The sequence below is a fragment of the Myripristis murdjan genome, chromosome 16, assembly GCF_902150065.1.
Source record: "Myripristis murdjan chromosome 16, fMyrMur1.1, whole genome shotgun sequence".
Taxonomy (NCBI): Eukaryota; Metazoa; Chordata; class Actinopteri; order Holocentriformes; family Holocentridae; genus Myripristis; species Myripristis murdjan.
The window spans coordinates 29,467,892-29,488,249 of NC_043995.1; the positions used below are offsets into that span (position 1 = coordinate 29,467,892).

Genomic DNA, 20,358 nt, shown 5'->3' on the forward strand with positions numbered 1-20,358 from the left:
TTTCCTAGCACACGTCCTTGAGTCTGACGGATAACAAATGTCCCATATGAATCCAAGCCAATAATTTACAAAGTTTTGTGTTTCTTTCCCTTGGTCTTTGACTCCCTGTGTAATTTGCTGCGGCTAGAATCTCCACCTGCCTCATTAAGACAGGAGTCTGCCATCATTAGAGAGGAGAAATTGGAAGGAGGGAAGGGACGAGGGGGATTAGTGGTATCAGAAAACTAAGAAGCTTTCATTTCCACAAAGAACAAGAAGTTTCATTCCTTGAGAACTTTTTGGATTGTGTGAAAACTTTACCCAGTGGCACAGTGAACCAAACTGCCCTCCCCGGCTGTCCAAAGCCAGCTCAGCGTGCTCCCTCCCTTTACAGCCAAGGTGATTTGGAGGTGGAAAGCCGATTGTAGAGTTGGAGTCAGGGAAAAGCTCTGCTGCCAAAAACACAGTGGAAAAAAGGGCAGATACTCTAGGTGGTACTGAGCTGATGTAAGGCCAATCAGCCCAAGTGTGGGAACATTTGAAAAGATGTTTTGTTGTTGTTTGTCGCTCCTGTGTTGAACGCTGCAGAGATTTAAAAGTGAAGTTTTTTTTTTAAAATTTGATTCCCTGTATCTGTTCCTGATGGCAGCCTTTCAAAATTTACTGCAAGATGAAAGGCACGGTGTCATGATTTGTGTATCAACAATGTCGCAACAAAAGGCACACACCAACAATTTAGTAAATTAGATGAGAGTGGTCCGCATCAGCTGACCTTTATCAGCTTGATTTATTTTTAATATTTGTGTGTATGTGTGTTTCAGACCTGCTGTTTGGCGTCCCTGGCAAGCATACGGGCGTCAGTCACTACAACAGGAAGAGGGTGGTGACATACACCATCACTGTAGTGCTGGTCAGCTACGACACAAGGTGAGCTGAATGCACACGGTGATAGAAAAAAAAAAAAAGAAGAAAGAAATCACATTGTGGGTGACTTGCTTACAAAACGGTGCTGCAAGTTTTCAGCTACACAAAAATGCTTTAATTGCACATATGTGATTAGATTTTCTTAAACAGTCCAATTTGGGACTGTTAGTGTAAGAAATTACCACCATCTACAAATCAAGCACTGGTAAAATTTGGCTTTGGACAGTAAAGCTTTCTTCAGTATCAGCTGGCTTGACAAATAACAAACATCAGGAAAATGTCTGCCAAAAAAGCTGGTTAGTTTTGGGATACACTTTTAATTAAGCACATTAGAAAGGCAAACTCTTTTTACTCATCTTTAAAACATAGCCCCTATTAAACCTTTTTTTAAAAAAATCTCTTGCACAAATTTGCTAACTTGTTTTTTGAAATGATCCTTCTCCTGTTATTTTCAGTTTGCTTCCATCTTTTATCACTGTGCAAACAGAGCTGTCATGGGGGACAGTCCGCTGGAACTCGTGTTTGGTCGGCATTAAATACTTTCTGAAACAGTGCTGACAAGCGTGGCATCATTCCAGGAACCTCCATGTCACATGCAGGATAATTGGATCATTTAATTTTCTTACTACATCCCACATTGTTCTCTTAATATTGGTTGGGATGTACAGTGCATTCATTTCAGAGAATAAGACCTGTGTTCTCACTTCAAGGTGCCTCATGTAGCACTGCCATATTGATTTTGAGGCATTGTCATAATAACCATAAATAAAAATAACTTTACAGTGCATTTTACATTGTGAGCCAACAGGTCTGATTTCATAGCAAATCTGTTGGATTGCTTTATGGTGTAAAATAGGAGGAGATCATGAACAGAGCAAGTTGCAACATCTTTGTGACAGAGTGATTTTGCTAATGGAAATGTGCTCTCAATTTTTTTCTCATATTAGCACTAACAATGCAAGAAGTTTTACAGGCTGCCAGTTGGTGCTGGGCGGTATGACCAAAAATGCATATTACGGTATTTTTCAAAATGATAACGGTTTCACGGTATATGACGGTATTTTCTTTTTTCATGCAGGACTGGGTGTTAACCACATTTTCTAATTATTTAGAGAAGAATTACTGCAGTAAATTAACTTAGAATGACCTATTTTACTGTCATGAGGAATGAATACTGGACATTAATGTCTAGTTGTCTGGACATTAATTAAGTTGTCCACCCTAGTATTAATACAGGTTTACATGGCAACACAAAATGATGCAAAGAGGTGGCACTCATGATTCTAATGAAGTGAAGGAATCAGAATGCATGACAGTTGCAGTCAAAATACACAACCTTTTTATTATGCAAATTTAAGGCCACTTTCATTAATATGCAGACTGATGTTAAATTATATTATTATTATTTTAAAAATGTGAATTACTTATCAAATAGACCTAACAATTCAGCTACCAATGAATGAGCAGTAGTATGCATGCGATAACATAGATTGAAAAATAAGCCGAAGTGATACCTCTTCTCTGAATAGACAAGCTAAGCCAGTGTGCTGCTGTTAGCCAGTGAAAATAGAGCGGAGTGGCAACTCTTCCCTTTGTTACACAATCTATGTCAGTGTGCTGCTGTAGCCTGGAAAGTTTCTCTGCCTTTGCCAGACGGATTTTTTTGAAGCCGAAGAACTTCCAAACAGCCGACACAGCTCCTCTTTTTGGGAAAAGTTCTTCAGCTTCATTTTCTGAGTCCCCACTGCTCAGTGAGTGCAACTGCAAAAACAGTCCCCCCTCCAACGATGTCCCACGGCGCTACGTTCCGCTTGCTGTTCCCAGCGTTATGTGCGCTACACACACACACACACACACACACACACACACACACACACACCGGTATTGGGGTATCTGAAAAATTCATATCATAAAAAAAATAACACCGGTATTCGGTATGAACCGGTATACCGCCCAGCACTACTGCCCAGTCGTCTTCACCTTGGTCTCATTTACAGTTAGAGTAAATGCAACATAAAGCACCTTTAACGTATCTGTTGTGTGTGTTTGTGTGTGTTTGTGTGTCCAGGTTCCTGGGCAGCCTGCGGTCCCGTCTGAAGCAGCTCCACCCGTCGGCCAACTGCAGCCTGCGGGACGACCACATGGTGCACGTCCACTTCAAGGAGGAGATCGGCATCGCTGAGCTCATCCCCCTCGTCACCACATACATCATCCTGTTTGCCTACATCTACTTCTCCACACGTCAGTCCGTCTCCCTGTGTGTCTGTCAGTTTGTCTGTTTCACACCTCTGACATCAAACTGTAGGAGGGAAAATTACATTTGTGATGTCAGTGCCGCAAAGAGAAGCAGCAAAAGGACAAGGCACAACTTCTCATGCCGAGCTCATACTGTATATTTTCCTTTCTTCCTTTCTTTTCTTTTGCTGAGCCGTTTAGTCTTTCTTTCTTTGCACTGCTTAATCTCTAAAGTGTGCCAACGAGGTAGGCTCAAGCATACACTGTGTGTGTTGCGTGTGTTTGTGTGCCAAGGCTGTTTCTGTCTGGTGCAGGGATAATCCTCACACGGGAACATTGTACCCACTGTAAGAATGCACCCGGCTAAGACCAGCGGCTTGCCAATACAAACATTAGTCCTGAACACACACACACACACACATATATGCACACATATACCTTCCCATACTTATTACAGTGCACCATGCATTTTCATACTCAAACTGAGGAGTTGATATGCATTTGGCATCTTCTTAAAAGGATATTTACCTTATGTAGACTAGCTTGGCATGTGTGTTAGTGACAGTTTCAAATAGTTTCCGTCCTGCCTTGCTCTGAGTAAAACTTCCTTTCCTCCCTCAGGTAAGATCGACATGGTGAAGTCGAAGTGGGGTTTGGCTCTGGCTGCGGTGGTGACGGTGCTCAGCTCTCTGCTCATGTCCGTGGGGCTGTGCACGCTGTTCGGACTCACTCCCACGCTCAACGGAGGGTACGGACACATTTTTCCATATACACTACTCACAAAAAGTTAGGGATATTTGGCTTTTGGGTGAAATTTATGGAAAATGTAAAATGTTCACGCTACAGTGATATTATATCATGAAAGTAGGGCATTTAAGTAGAAGCATACACTGGTGATTTCCTCATCTCAAACAATTTCTTGAAACAAAAGCCAACAACAGTGGTGGATATACCACAACAAAAAATGTCAGTGTCAATAACCTGTCATGTGCCCTTGAGCATCAATTACAGCTTGACAGCGACGTCTCATGCTGTTCACAAGTCGACTTATTGTCTGCTGAGGCATGGCATCCCACTCTTCTTGAAGGGCGGCCCTCAGGACATTGAGGTTCTGGGGTACAGAGCTCCGAGCCTCTACACGGCGACTCAGCTGATCCCATAGGTTTTCTATGGGATTCAGGTCTGGAGAAAGTGCAGGCCACTCCATCTGAGGTACCCCAGTCTCCAGCAGCCGTTCCCTAATGATACGACCTCGATGAGCTGGAGCATCAAACACCTGATGTGAATTTTGCCGTTAAACTCCTTGTTAGAGAACAGCAACTTGTGCAAAAAGTACTGAAAGATTGAACAGTTGGACATGTGCATTCAAAAGTTTACAGAAGGTCACATTAAGTTCACCTGTAAAGGTTATAATGCATTTTAGGTTCATCCTGAAATTTCACCCGAAAGCCAAATATCCCTAACTTTTTGTGAGTAGTGTATTTCAATCTTGCCAGTCTCTCATATCGTACATGCATACATTCTTAGGCCATGTTAATGAAGTGACTGGAGATAGAGGCTTGGCTTAGAATCCAAAGGGTGTGTTTACAGCGTCGAGAAATCAGTTTAACGTCGTTATTAAGGGAGAATAACGATCTCTAGTTGGAAAATTGCTCATGGCTGGCAGTGGTTTGCACCTCCCAGTCACTGCCTTCCTCTGGAATTTAGAGAGGTGTACGTCAAAGTTACATCATGACCTCTTATCGTTACCTCTTATCTATTTCAAAGAAAAGCCACAGACATTCAGAACCCCCCCCCCCCCACACACACACACTACCTCAGTGACTTGCCACTTCCTCTGCATCGATGTTAAATGGATTCGTGTTAATGTTTACAGCGTGTAACAGTGTCAGGAAACAAGGGGCGGGGCTTTACCAGGGGGGCGGAGACACATCTGTGTTGACACTCTGTGCACGGCCAATCGTCTCAGGTTTATCAGGAAGTCGACATCATGGCGTGACAACAGCACACCGTCATTCAGCCACTGACTGAGATCCGCGCATAACTCCACCGTGGCCTTGTTTATATGTGTGTGTTCGTATACACACACACACACACACACACGCACACACTCCAAGGTCATGAATGTGCAGTGCATTACCACACACACACACATAAACGCTGCACATGCCGCTTACTCATGGCTCAATCCACAGAAAAGAGCTGGTGAGATAAGAGGTTGTGATAGTTGGTGTGTGTGTGTGTGTGTGTGTGTGTGTGTGTGTGTGTGTGTGTGTGTGTGTGCAGTGTTGCCTGATGTAACATGTGGGTCTGTTTATGGTCTCTTATGTGACCCTGACCCAGTAATACACTTAAATTCTACGGGCTTATCTATGCTCTCAAGTAATCTTTGTGTACACTTCATCAAAGTAGGAAAGTACCACCAAACACCAGCCAAGTCTTGGCCAGTTTGGCGTATGGCTGGCATGATGGTGATTTTGCCTTTTTTTTTTTATCATCCTCTTTGGCCAGTAAAAAAGTCATTTTTTTTGGATCGTAGGTGTAATTTTGTCTTTTTTAATCAGATTATGAGAATGTTTTAAATCAACACCCTTCTTGCCAGTTGCACGTGAAGCTGAAATTTGAAAGAACACAGACGGAGGCTGCAATCGTTGTACATACACCTCCTCAACTCAACTCAACTCAACTTTATTTATATAGCATTTTAAAAACAACCACAGCTGAAACAAAGTGCTGTACAAAAATGAAAATAAAACAGCAAAACAGAAAGAAAAGTAGAAAGAATTAAAAACAATCAAACAAATTAAAACAGCGCAATAAAACAATAGAAAGAATAAAAACAATCAAACAAATTAAAACAGAGCAAGGTCTGATGCTGGAATTTAAAATCAATGTGCATAAATGATCATAAAACAACAAAACAGTAAAAGCAATAAAACAGTAAAAAGGAATATAAACAATAGAACAAATAAAACAGAGTGACGTCTCATGCTGGGTTAAAAGCCAATGAGTAAAAATGGGTTTTAAGACTGGTTTTAAAGTCTTGCTCCTGTTATCATTCACAAAGGGGAGAGGATTCAGAAAAAGTGAGGTGGGAATGATATGGAGGAAGGAACAGAAAAGTATTAGCAAAATCTCCTCAAGCAGGTCCTGAGAACCTTTCAGAAGACGTGAGTAAAAAAAGTGATTCCTCCATGAAGAATCCTTGTTCTTTCCACTTCGTTGAGCAGCTTATCACTCCATCAGTGCTTTGTGGAGGAGAAATGAACAGGAACCAGATATTCCCACTCTGCTTATTTATCTTCCTCTTTGAAGGCGTTGGGTATTGGTTTTGGCCTGCGGCTCTACCAAAAGGTCTGGTGGGTGTTTGGAGACTTGCAGTCTTCGCAAAGCATGAATTACCAAGACTTGCTGAAGCGGCTCTAGAGGGCTGTGAAGCATGAACTGAGCGTAATTGGTGCACGTAGTCATTTGCAAAGTGTTTAGATGTCTTGTTAGCAGAATTCAGCAAGAAATTATTCGTCATGACCATCCTTGGAGAACAGGAATATTTGTGGTAATCGGCTTTGCGGTCCAATTTGTGATGTTGATGATGCAGGAATTGAGGCTCATTCCGCCGCCGTGTTCGGTGTGAGTCACTCTGGTGTTCATCAGCTAAAAACCTGTGACGTAAAAAGAAATCGTCAAGGGTTGTCACTGGTAAGCACAGGCAGAAATTAACCCAGGAACATGCACATAGAAAAACACTCCTCTGGTTGCATTTTTCCATTTCACTCTTGTAATTACTGTTCCTCCCTCTTTGCAGTGAGATTTTCCCCTATCTGGTGGTGGTGATTGGCCTGGAGAACGTCCTGGTCCTCACCAAATCAGTGGTGTCCACTCCGGTCGACCTCGAGGTCAAACTGCGCATCGCCCAGGGTAACGAGTGTGTGTATGTGTGTGTTTGCATGCCTGTCTGAGTGTATCCGAGTTGGACATTAACACCAGACACCAGATGGTTTACTAATACTGTTGTTGGTACATTTTGCCAATCTGATATCCAAATTGGCAGTAGCCTCCTACTATTCAGATAACCATCTGTATTTTAAACATTGATTTGGCTAGCAAAATCATGGAAATGGCTGGTACCATGGCTGTTGGTTAATTAAGTTAATTTCCCTGCAGTGTGTGTGTGTGTGTGTGTGTGAGTGTGAGCAAGTTTAAGCTGAGACCGAGGTTTTTGTTGTCTCATTGGTCCTCTTTTTTTATTATTTTTTTTTTTTTTTCTCCAGGCCTGAGTAATGAGAGCTGGTCTATCATGAAGAACATGGCCACTGAACTGTGCATCATCCTCATTGGATACTTCACTCTTGTGCCCGCCATCCAGGTAAATGCTGTGTTTTATTGGATGCAACACTGAACATCAAATGTAGCTCTTTTTTTTTTTTTTTTTTTTTTTTTTTTTTTAGATTTGATGAAGCTTGAATTGTCATCAAGCTTTATTTGAATGATCTCAGAATCAACAGAAAAAACACAACAAAATATATAAATGAAAATATGAATTTGCAGCCTATATAAAGGGGGCACAAAAAAACAACAGTAGAAATGAACATGGGCGTACATGTTCATAGAAAGATGTGCAGAACAGAAAATATGGGAATGGGGGAAAAAAGATTCTACCGTATATTTACAATTTTTTAATTTTTTTTTTTTTACATCACATAAGTCTGCAATGGCTTTTCAGTTAAGCCCCAAAACAAGAAGTTGGACTTGTAGTGGTTTTATGGCAATGCTACTTTTCCCCACCACAGTGTGATTAACCCCCACTGAGGAATAAAAACAAACTAAGACTGGAAATGTCAATGTATCCCCTTGAATCTTCATCCACATCATTCTCAGAGGTCTAAGGTTATTATTGATTGTGCGTGTGACTGTATGAATGTGACTCGGGGCAGTGTGATGTGTGCAGCAATGCACCTGACTGGAAAAATAAAGCCTGTCTGTCTGTCTGTCTGTCTGTCTGTACTCAGCTGACAAGGCTAAAACTGTTGTTGCACAGCTGGGACAGAATTATTCATGATCAGTTTCCACAGGCTTCTTTATTCCAGCAATAAGCTTTATCTCCTCGATGATTTATGTCAAAATTAGGCCACTTACACATATGGTAGATTCAGGATACTCAGGTCCAAGTATACTAACCTAAATACTGTTCTATAGTTTTACCTGCTTGTACTCCAAGTTTCCATTGAGCTAGCTTTAATTTCCCCCCTCCTGACTTCGGTTTGATGACACTTGACCACTTGAGTTTCCTGCTGGCAGCCCTTTTTCCTAATGCACAGGTGATGCTGTGCTTCTTGTGGTATGGGATGGTCACTGTGGTTATTTGCACCTGCATTTCTATGACTTTACACAGAAAATGAATACTAAGTTGGGTCTGGCTTCACCCCTGTGTTGCATTCAAGTTGTGAGCTGGGTCAAAGCTGGCTTAGTTTAACCTCACGTTTCCACAGCTTGACATCCTCACACAGAAATCAAGCCTGGCTCGGAGTCACTAAGAAGTCGCTCTAATGTTCTGTGGAAAGAGGGCTCAGAGGCGATGAGAGGAAGACTTTTAACCTGCCCAAGTCGCAGGCCTCGTCGCTGTAGACTGATCAGATATCTGTTCTGGCTTGTCTCTGTTGCAGGAGTTCTGTCTGTTCGCTGTGGTGGGGCTGGTGTCTGACTTCTTCCTGCAGATGTTTTTCTTCACCACAGTACTATCGATAGACATCCGCCGCATGGAGGTGAGGGATCACACAAACATGCACACGTAATCTCTCCCTCTCTCATGAACAGATGTAGGTCACACATGAGGTGAGGTGAAGGTCACACGGCCTCATATTCTCACCGCATAGGTTCCCAGATTAGTCTTTTCTAACATGTATTAACCCTCTGTTGTGGGTCCCGTCCCCTGTCACATACATACTGAGAGCTTTCAGAGGTGTTTAGCTCACTGCCTTGCTAAGAGGGCATTAGCCTTATACACAATAAGCTGGTTGGAAAACCTACATATTTACATACTCAAAATCTCCAGTGGAAGAATACTTAAGCTTTCACATGAAAAGCATGTGCATTTATTTAAATGAACAGTGTCATCCATGTGATAAGCATTCAGGCAAGACGTGGCATAATTTGCTCAGATCCATGCTCTATTATTCTTTGTTTTAAATTGCAAAGCTCGTTCATTATTGTTCATGCTTGTTAAAATTTACATGTACTGCACATCCAAATGTAGCAGCCTAGAATTCATGTGAAGAGATTTCCTCACTCAGAGGCATGCCAAAAGGTCAGGAGCTTGAGCCTTTTTCAGTCCTTTTTTACATGGTTCATGTGTCAGTTGTCAGACATTGACAGCTTGAATATTCAAGTGTTTATACTTTAGTTAAACTAGTTTTTCAACTATTTGCCATCAAAGCACAAAAGCTTACAGCTTTTTGTTCCAACTAGGCACTATGCCACTTTATTTTGTGTATGTTTACATGCAGAGAGGAGGAACTGTTCTCTCACATGAGCTGCTGTTGTGTTTGGAGGGAATCACACGCTGTACACTCCTCAGCCTAAACAGAAACATTGAAATGTTCCTCTCTCCCTGCGACCCAGCTGGCTGACCTGAACCGGCGTCTGCCGGCTGAAGCAGGTCTGCCTCCCCCTAAGCCAGGCCCCCTGCGTCCCCGTGAGGCCCCCCCACCTCCGCGGCCCTCCCCCCACACCATCACCCTGCAGACCCCGGCTTTCAGGAATCTGAGGCTCCCTAAAAGGCTGCGGGTGGTCTACTTTCTAGCCCGCACTCGCCTGGCTCAGCGCATCATCATGGTGAGGAGGAAAGAGTGACTCAGTGCAACTTTTGTGTAATTTAAAGTATTCACTGTGTTTCTGTTTTAACTATACCAAAGTTGCCAACATAAATACTTTATATAGTGTACCTCGAATATAAATGGATTACATATTGTAAAAAGAGAGATACACCCATATTTGTGGGAAAATGAATGAACAGTTTGGGAAACTGTGTGGGAGCTGAACAAGACCTGCTTTCCTCTCATTTCCTCTCATGTCAACACTGCCGTCAATGTGCCTTTGTGCAGTGCACTTAACCTTAAATTGCTGCACTGAATTTGCTCAGTGGCTTCCAGTAGAAGACTGACTGTGCTGGATCATCTCTGGGTGTGTGTGTGTGTGTGTGTGTGTGTGTGTGTGTGTGTGTGTGTGTGTGTTTGACTGTATGAATGGAAGCAGAGTGGTTCCAAAAACGCAGCATAGATGTGCTGCAAATCCGCTCTAAGTAAAAAAAGTTGAAATAAAAGTCAAGACTGTGACAAGACAAAGACCACACAGAAAACAAAACAAATAACAAGTAAAAACAAATAACAAGATATCAGTATAAAGATATATAAAGAAATCAAAGATAAATGGAAGAAATAGCTGGAGATGGAAGTTTTTAAATCTCACCCAACGTTTGTACTTTGAAATTACATTTTTTTATTTTCAGGTTGGCACGGTGATTTGGATCGGCATCCTGGTCTACACCGACCCGGCCGGCCTCCGTACCTACCTGGCCGCACAGGTGTCTGAGCAAAGCCCGCTGGGAGATTCTGGCGGCGGTGGCCTGCCCCCTCACCTCGGAGTGGCCCCTGTTTTCCACGCGGGAGACCCCACCAGCACCCTCAGCGTCCTCCCTGCCCCCGAGCCCACCCCCCTGCCCGAGAACCAATCGCAGGGCCATCACGGCTCGGCCGGGGCGGGGCCCCGTCCTCAGGTCCCGCCCGCCGTGCCCCAGATCACCTGGGGGGCGGAGGACGAGGAGGGCTGGAGGAGGCTGTCCTTCAGGCACTGGCCGTCGCTCTTCAGCTACTACAACATCACGTTAGCAAAGAGGTGGGTGGTGCCAGGCAGGGAACTTAAGCCTCTTTTCCAAACGGGAGGTGAGGCCAAACGGGAAAGTAACCGTTCCAGTGGCGATTCCAGCTCGGCACGGTTTGGCATGGAGCGGTTACACACTGTGTTGGACGCGGTTAGCTAACCATGCTCCGTGCAGTGGCAGTCACTCTAGTGGGATGTCTTAATGACGTAGAGCTGCAACAGTTAGGCAAGTAATCAATCAGTTGCCAACTACTAAATTAATCACCAACTATTTTGATAATCGATTAATTGTTTTGAGTCATTTTTAAGAAGAAAATTTCCAAATTCTCTTGATTGCAGCCTCTCAAGTGTGAATATTTTATGATTAACTATGAGAAACACTGCAAAAAGTCAAATCTTACCAAGATTATTTGTCTTATTTCAAGTCAAAATGTCTCATTACACTTAAATGACATAACATGAACATCTCAGAAATTACTTGTCTTTAGACAATTTTCACCTGTTTCAAGTGAAAATTTACTTGAAACAAGTTAAAATTAGCTTGAAACAAGAAACAAATTCTGCCAATGGAACAAGCAAATTTTTATTTGTTCACTTGTGTCACAAGTAAAAATTTGCTTGAGATGAGATATTTTGACTAGAAATAAGACATTTTTACTTGAAATAAGACAAATACTCTTGGTAAGATTTTGACTTTTTGCAGTGAACTAGATATGTTTGGGTTGCAGACTGTTGGTTGGGACAAACAAGACATTGACCTTGGGCAGTGGGAAACTGATCAACATTTTTCACCATTGTCTGACACTTTATGGACCTAACAACTAATCAATTAATTGAGAAAATAATCAACAGATTAATCAGTAATGACAAAAATCACTAGTTGCAGCTCTAATGTGCTCACTGATTGGTTTCACCTTTGCGTCACTTTTGTGAGTCCATTGGTTTCAGCCACTCCTCCTCACTAATGTGTTTGCTCACCCTTTGCTCAGAGTTGCTCACATTCTCTGTAAGTGCAGCTGAAGGTAAGGGTTCGTAAATAAACCTGATAATGCTACACACAGCTCCAGATCTTCCATTTCATCAGCCAGCAGAATGAAACCCGAACAGCGGCTGCATCACATGAACAGGATTCCATGTCGGACCAGTTGCATCACCGCTGTCGTCACCGTAGTTGTTCTTAGGTACTTCCTGGTTCTAACTTGGGCAGAACAACAGATGGAAAAAGAGCCTGAAATCATTCAGAGTCCAGAGCAGTGCAGTGCAGCGTGATGCAATCGCTCTGCCTGACCGTGAAAAAGAGGCTTTATTTTGATGTCCACCAGCCACAGGGGCAAAATCTTTCTACTCTCTCAGGCTACATTTACATATTCACACTTCACGCGTTAGACTGTGATAGATTATCCTGGGTAAGGTCATGCTCCAGTTGTCTGAAGCCTGTAATTAATCTGGTGGTAAACAGGTTTCTGTGGCATGAAAACACCTTGTTAATCTCACTTTGTTTTTTGTTTTTTTGTTTTTTTCCATCTGTGCAAAGTTAGACTCAGAATTATGGATACTAAAACGTGGTTTAAAAAAAAATGTTGGCAATGTTGGCAAACAGTAGGTAGATTATCTGTCGTATATTAGTGGAAACCTGAGTCAAACTGGAAGTGGGTAGCCGGCAGACACGCTCTCAAATGCTTTTTTAGCAGGCCGGCTGCTCTGCCTGTGGACGGGTCACCTCAGGTGGAAAGGAATACTGAGTTAATAGGTTTATTTATGGCAACAGGGTGACTCAATCGCAGGGTATCAAAGGTTTGTGTAAACAGCTTAACCTGAATAAGGCCTCAGCTGGAATATAGCCAGTAACCGGGTTATATCGTGCATGTAAATGGAGGCAACTCGAGGTGGAATATGGTCTTCAAATTCTTCTTGGTAGACAAATTCATCAGCCAAAGCTAAAATTTACCACCTTTTGGTCAGTGCCTAGGAAATTAACACACAAACTCCACAAAATTGACACAGAAGGTCCACTGAGTGTGCGGGTCAGGAGTTTGAGTGACATGGTGGAGCTCACTCAAGTTGTCTTGACTGTTTTCTTTCTTTTTCTTTACAAGTTACTTTGACATTTTCTCATCTGTCAAAGCAGGTTGTTGGCCTACAGCAGCTAGATACAGCACTGCTTAATGCTATGAAAGCTCCACAACAGCCCGTCAGTCCCTGTTAAACATGACAAATGTTTCATTTCTGTTTTCTTAAGGCATTCATTTTAATTTGATTAGACAACTCTTATTGTTAAAAACTCTTGTTGGATTACTTGGAATATTTTGTTTCTGAGCTACAGTTTGAAAATGTGGTGACTTTCAGCTGCAAGGTTAACAACCAGGAATTTCATTAACTTACTTACTGTACTCACTACTCAATTTGTTGATGTTCAAGGAAACTTCAGTTGTCAAAGAAGTGACAAATCTTTCAGTCGCTTTACGGATCTGAAATTTTTTATATGTTCATCTGCAGTTAATGTGCAGTTACAGAGATGGTTTGAATGAGGCTGAAGGGGTGAGGGGGGTCAAGAGGGAGGGGGAGAGGGTCAGTGTTATACAGTAAAGGGTGAAGTGGGCAGAGCTACATTCTGAAATCTGACAGCAAAGTGAGAAAAGACGTGAAAAACAGCAAAATGGCTGGAGCTAGTGACTTGGGTTTGGTTTATATAATTAGGGAGTACAACAGTCTGCATGTTGAGCTGTGTGTCTAACAGCTTACAGGTTCATGTCAACTGATTTCTAAATCCTGCTTGTGAAACATAGCACTCTGACTTTGGATCAGAGTTAGTGGGAGTCTCCCTGATGCCTTGCAGGTTGAGGCAGAAACCAAATTTTACATCTCAAAATTTTACAACTCACTTGCCACAAATCCTTTACAGGTGGCTGCACTCCAGTATGTTAAACACAGTGTTGGTCCGTTTTAAATCTGTTTGGAAAGACAGATCTGGTTTTGTAACACCATTCCTGTTGCTGTCTGTCTCGTTTCAGGTACATCAGCATCCTGCCTGTCATTCCTGTCACCCTCCACCTGAGCCCACAGGAAGCCATTGAGACACGCCACCCTCAGGACACCAGACACCCTCCCCCACCCATCCCCAAGGTCTCCGCAGACCTGCAGACTGACCTCACCCTCTACAAGTCAGTACCGATAAACACACACACTCATATGTTTTCCCACTTTATTTTATAAAGACCACAAGCCTCTGAAAAATTACATAATATATCTGTAAAATGCAAACTAGAGTTACTTAATATTGATGTTATTGACGTTAATACTACAATTGAGCCTAATTGCAGTGGTAATACAAGCTGCATCACATCTATAAAGAGCTCGCTCTACATAACATGATATGCACAGGACAAGAAGCTCTTGTTGAGGAATCTGCAGCACTCTTCCCTTTACAATAAAATGTGATTTCGAAATCTGCAGTTGAAAAGTGCAGGAAACTGGGATGCTATTGTGGTTGTGGTTGCATTAGTCATGCAGCCCTAATGAAAAACTAAACTCATGCACAGACCTTAGTGCATGCAGGAGTGACAGCACGTAAAGGGAAACAGCCTGTCATTGTACTGGTTGTTTGGTGGACGTTGAACTCCTGTTGAAGTCCTTCAGGTACAGTTAGAGTAGGACCGTGAAGTACAGTCGAGTCCAAGGTGAACTGCATCCAAGGTCTATCCATTTACTCAACTTTGTGTCCTTGTAACCAGATCCCAGAATGAGGGATGGAATTTCTTTCCTAGAGGAAACACCTTCCCCGACAGTCATTTGAAATCTGAAAAATCATGGGATTTAAACAAAATTTGTCTTGTGGAGGGGAACAAAAAGCATATCCATTTTTTTCAGGAAATCTGAGAAATTGTTTACTTACTCCTATTTTTTTTTTTTTTTTTCAAACAATCAAATGGCTCTCTGTGCACTGTTCAAATCAGATATTTGGAAAAGAAATTTAATAGTTGAAACCAGTCGATGCTGGCTAAGTTTGGCTGTTGAAATTGTGCTTTAAGTCACAAATAAGCAACTCAAAAGTCATTGAATTTAAAGTTACAGTTCTTTAACTGTAACTTCAACCCTAACACAACTTTAGACCCTTAAAACATTTTGAGTCTTAGGACTGCAGGTCATGCAGATAAAACCATATAATCCATGAAATTGCAGTTTTGGGAATTCCAGGAAGTTTTTTTGGGGGGGGGGGGGTGAACAGGCGTCTTGTGCTTCCCCATTCACGAGTCAGCCTTCAGCAGGATGGAGGGTGGAGATGGACTGTGAGTGTGTACTGCGAGACGTTATGATTATTTTAGTGTTTAGGATTCTGTGGCCTTATAACCCCGAACTATGACTTAAATCTTACAAACTAATAAAATAGTACTTTTTTCCTCATGCAAAAAAAAAATATATATATGAAAAAAAGTCATGAAAATTCAACTTGTGAGTTTACAAAGCCATATGGTTGCCATGCGCTTTAATTACCAGAAAGGCATAGGAACCCCAAATGCAGAGTTGTGGTGGTGCGACTGATGAGCAGCGACAATGATAAACATGTTTTTGGTTGTGTTGGTCTGAGATGTTGCGGTGACAGACGGTTTATACCTTGTGGTCTGCAGCTGGTGCATTGACCTTTTACTGTCACAGATACAACTGCCCAAAAACCACAGTTTCCTCTTTTCGGGGGAATGACGTTGGTTTCAGGGCAAAGTGTCTTTTCTACGAAAGATTCATCAGATGCTTTCACCAGAAATAAAGAGTTTATCTTTTGATGTGGTGATGATATTTTCACATTCAAATTTAATATAGGGATAGAGATTTCATTAACTTACTTATTGTACTGACTGACTCTCTTTATGCTGGAGGAAAAGAAGTGACAAACTTTTCAGTCACAATGTTGCAGTGACACCAATAGTATTCAGTTTACCTACAGCCCTATCCAGTAAAAATGACAGTTAATCACACTGGCAGTCATATCAGTGTTGGCGAGTCAGACCTTCAGCGTTGTGTAAGGCGGTGTGTCGTCAGCCCGGCTGCCAAGTGGAAGGTCAGATTTCCTGCGTTATCTCAGCCTGGAGATAGGGAGGCTGTCAGCTGGAGGTGGGTCAGGGTCACGACCTTCACAGCAGGGAAGAAGCCGCTGCACTGTGCTATGTGACCCTGAGACAAAAGGCCATTGTGATAAAGGTGAACACACACACACACACACACACTAGCAGGGATGTGTGCACATCCAACCGGTTTTAGACAGGTTCTCTTTTAAAATTAGACATGGAGCAATAAAAAAACACAAATGGAGCAATACATTCACACCGTGGGAGTGAAGTAGCTAATAATAATACTGATGATAAAAACAGAGATAATGTGATTGATTGATTTAATACTGTTATGGAAGCTGTAATTATCAGAGGTAATTATAATCACTATAATGATGATCTCAGGTGTTACTGGCAGTAGTAACAGTATTAAAAAAATCACAACAGCAAGTGTAATATTAGTAATGGTAAGAAAACTACTAATATTTGTAAAATGAATTACAGTGAAAGTATCAAATAAATAATACAAGTAGTAATTGTAATAACTGGAACTGTAATATTAGGAATATTTTGTTGATGGCTTGGCTTGATTCTCTGCTGCGGATATATTCGTCCACGTGAACACACACTCACACGCTCCTCTCTCGCACACACTCAGGATTCCCAAGGGGGCCAAGGTCAGCTTCCTCCCTCCCCAGTGACGCGGTCCAATCCTCCACATTGTTGCAAATCACAATTTCACATCCACTGAAATGACTTTATGCCACATTTTTCCCATGTCCTTCAGCACTGGGAGCATTAACAGCCTTTCCGCATGTGATATTTCCACCGCCTGGCTTTGAATCAGACCTCTGTTCGCCTCTCTGTGCTACGTGCTGCACCGCCATGTGTTGTGCTCGATGGGTAAAGCATCGATGTACACATTCCCTCCAGACACACACAAGTTAAAGTGCCACACCAGTGATTTTGTAATTTACCCACATTTTACATTGCAAGAAATTATTTTGCAAATCATGTGAAGATTAAAGATTTCACAACATAAAATCGAAATCCCTCGGTTTACAAATTTCAAGTTTTGGTTGAACATTCATACAACATTCATAAACCACAGAACTGATTGGCTGTGTAAAGCAAATGTTTTTCCAGGGACTATTTTCCCTGGCGGAGGGAACATTTCACTCTGTCCCAATTTCAAGTCATCAAAACACAACAGTGCTCCAGCTTCTAGGAAAACTACTGTGGAGGACTTTATTATGGTGATGGAGCGCTGGAGTGAAGAAAGTTTGAAGTCTCTGAAAGTTTGTTTCATATCGTAGTGCAATGAATGGAAACCAACAGCTGGAGAAAAGGGAGGAAACATGATATAACATGATTGTAAAGTACGACTGCTTGCTTTGGGAAAAGATTCGCAGAAAGTCTGTACATTTTGTAGATATTGTTGTAAACATGCAAATCACTGGTATGGTCCTTTTTAAATGCATGTTCATGCAAAGGATTTTCAGAGCGGCTCCTTAGAGTCCACTTCCAAGAGCACCGCAGTGCAGTTTGTCAAAAATGAAAACACAATCTTCAGCACCTGCATGAAACAACCCCAAAATGCAAGGCTTTGAGGCTAAAAGGAGATGGATGTTAACGTCTCGTAGTCAGCAGTTCCTCCGGCTTGGCAGCTGAGCATAGCAAAAATTAACTGAGGGAAACCCGCGGTCTGGAATAATGCTCACACTTAGCTGTTTCTGCACGTGCTCTTAACGGGTACAAACACCAGAGAAAGAAGATAAATTGCGGTGAATTAAAATTACAGGGACTGGAATCACCTTCTGCTGTGAAAATCTCTAACCTGGCAGGATGATGAGTTACCAAACTCTGTCCGGTAAACAGAGTCCATGTGACTTCTGTTTACAAGCCCTCTGTGAGTTGTTGACAGACTTGTGCTCTTTTAATTTTATTGTGCATATCTTTTAACTTCACTGTATTGTTGCTGTTCTGTAAAATACTTTGAATTGCCTCAGTGTATGAAAATTGCCATATAAATAAAGCTGCCTTGCCTTGTAACCGGGCTGTGTGAACCCAAACAAACAAAATACAAAAAATGCAGCAAGGGAACTCCTCTACACCGATTTTACTGAGAGCTCTCCGTCTCATGGCTTATGTTATTAGAAAACCTCCCTCGGGCTGCTTATAGTCTTTACACACTTGCAGGTGTGTGTGAGCGAGTGAGAGTTTCTTTTTCAAAGCAGCAGACAGACGTTTTAAAGACTTGTATTTCAGGTGGAGTGGGTCACACCACCCTGGCAGGTCTCACCGTCACCGTAATGCCACATTCCTCACCACGGGTGACCTCAAGAGGAAGAGGCTGGTGTTCCTGCCGTCACCACTGGAGCACAGCGTGTGTGTGTGTGTGTGTGTGTGTGCGTGTGGGTGTGTCATTTACAGCAGGTGTTTGGACAGGCGGGAATGTGCCATGCCTTTTCCATGTTGTCAGTCTGATATGTTGAAGGATTTGAATCTTACGGATTGAATTTGCAAGGTTGAGCGGCTGCAGAGCTCAGCCACACTTTTATGAGACTTCAAGGCTCTCACTTCCCCGTGTTATAAGAAGCAGGATTTTATTTTTCTGTACTCATAAAGCACTCACACAGGTTTGCAGTTCACCACAGGAATCTTTACTGTCATGTTTAAGGAAACTGATTGGCATGGCAGAGGATATCAAACCTGTTTAAAAGACAGTCCTCTTCCTTTTAATTTTGACTTGCTGGCTAGAAACTGGAATCTTACGCCCTGTTGATATCCAGTTTACTCTACACCGGCTGGCCAGGGCTGCTTTTAGCCAAATGAGCTGAACTTCACTGCAAAAACGCAAAATCTTACCAAGATTATTTGTCTTATTTCAAGTCAAAAATGTCTTATTTCTAGTCAAAATATCTCATTACACTTAAAATAAGACATGATCACCTCAGAAGTAAATTGTTTTTAGACAGTTGTCTCTTGTTTCAAGTGAAAATTCACTTGGCATTGGCAAAATTTGCCAGTGGAAAAAGTGAAAATTCACTTGAAATAAGTGAAAATTAGCTAGAAACAAGAAAGAAATTTTGCCAATGAAACAAGCAAATTTTCACTTGAAACAAGAGACAATTGTCTAAAAACAAGTTACTTCTGAGGTGATCATGTCTTATTTTAAGTGTAATGAGATATTTTGACTAGAAATAATACATTTTTGACTTGAAATAAGACAAATAATCTTGGTAAGATTTTGAGTTTTTGCAGTGTTGTTGCAGACTTTGTGAGTTTCACTGAGTGGGCTTTAACAGGCTGTGGGCCTTGTTTGTGGCTGATAATTTTGTGAGTGTTGAGTGAAAGTTGCAGCATTTAGCATCTGATAAGAGCAATGTGACACAAATGAAACTTGATACGCAACTTGATGGTATTTTTTTATGCTGTAGACGCATCACAGGCAGCATGAAACAGGATGTTGGCTGGAAAAGAAGAAGAAAAATGTGCTTAGTTTCCTTTCCTGGATTTGCTTGGTCTTTAATTCCTCATTGGTGCCCCCCCCCTGCAGGGTGGCAGCTCTGGGCCTGGCGGCGGGCGTCCTGCTGGTTCTGCTGCTCTTCTGTCTCTACCGGGTTCTTTGCCCGCGAAACTACGGGCAGAACGGCGTGGCCCATGGGCGCCGGCGCCGGGGCGACCTGCCCTGCGACGACTACGGATACTCACCACCTGTCAGCGAGATCTCACCGCTGCTGCTGAGAGGCCACAGCATGGTGAGACAGGCACATAGACACCAAAACACACACACATACACAGAGTATACACACCAAAAAATACAAGAACATAACTGCTCAGATTAGGAAAAATCTTTGCATACAGGTGAGAATTGGTGCAATACAAAGCAGAACATATATGCTAGATGGTGTTTTTTTCTGATTTAACAAACCTGGGACCCTGATGAAGACCAGATGTAGTCAGAATTTAGGTTGTTTTTAACTATCAATGCTTTTTAATCTTTGTACCTGCAAGTGGGGGTCATTTTTTGAACTGAGGATCAATGTAGACGTACTTAAAAAAATAAAATAAAATAAATCTCCAACATCTATCATTATTTCTGTTTTGAAATATTTGTCACTGGGAGAAAAACTAACACCTAATCTTAAATGAATAATTGCCAAGGAGCTCAGCTGGCATGTTACACAAAAGGTAATTAAGTTCCATGTTCCTGTATTATTCTAAGGCACAATTACAATTCAGTTCAAGACTCAAAAGTCATGGTGTGCTTGGAAGAGGTAAATTAATTTCTTTGTGACCC

At 42.1% G+C, this 20,358-nt stretch overlaps 1 protein-coding gene across 4 annotated transcripts in view; it reads left to right on the forward strand.

Annotated features, from left to right (window-relative positions):
* The window catches only part of scap (SREBF chaperone), a 45,704-nt gene that overhangs the window by 18,347 nt on the left and 6,999 nt on the right, over positions 1 to 20,358 (forward strand). For all 4 annotated transcript variants that reach the window (XM_030071849.1, XM_030071850.1, XM_030071848.1 and 1 more), the window contains exons 6-15: positions 801 to 906; positions 2,972 to 3,144; positions 3,760 to 3,886; positions 6,944 to 7,056; positions 7,410 to 7,504; positions 8,802 to 8,900; positions 9,757 to 9,969; positions 10,643 to 11,028; positions 14,025 to 14,174; positions 19,615 to 19,816. In XM_030071849.1, the coding sequence (XP_029927709.1) occupies positions 801 to 906; positions 2,972 to 3,144; positions 3,760 to 3,886; positions 6,944 to 7,056; positions 7,410 to 7,504; positions 8,802 to 8,900; positions 9,757 to 9,969; positions 10,643 to 11,028; positions 14,025 to 14,174; positions 19,615 to 19,816 (1,664 nt within the window). The remainder of the gene's footprint in view (positions 1 to 800; positions 907 to 2,971; positions 3,145 to 3,759; positions 3,887 to 6,943; positions 7,057 to 7,409; positions 7,505 to 8,801; positions 8,901 to 9,756; positions 9,970 to 10,642; positions 11,029 to 14,024; positions 14,175 to 19,614; positions 19,817 to 20,358) is intronic.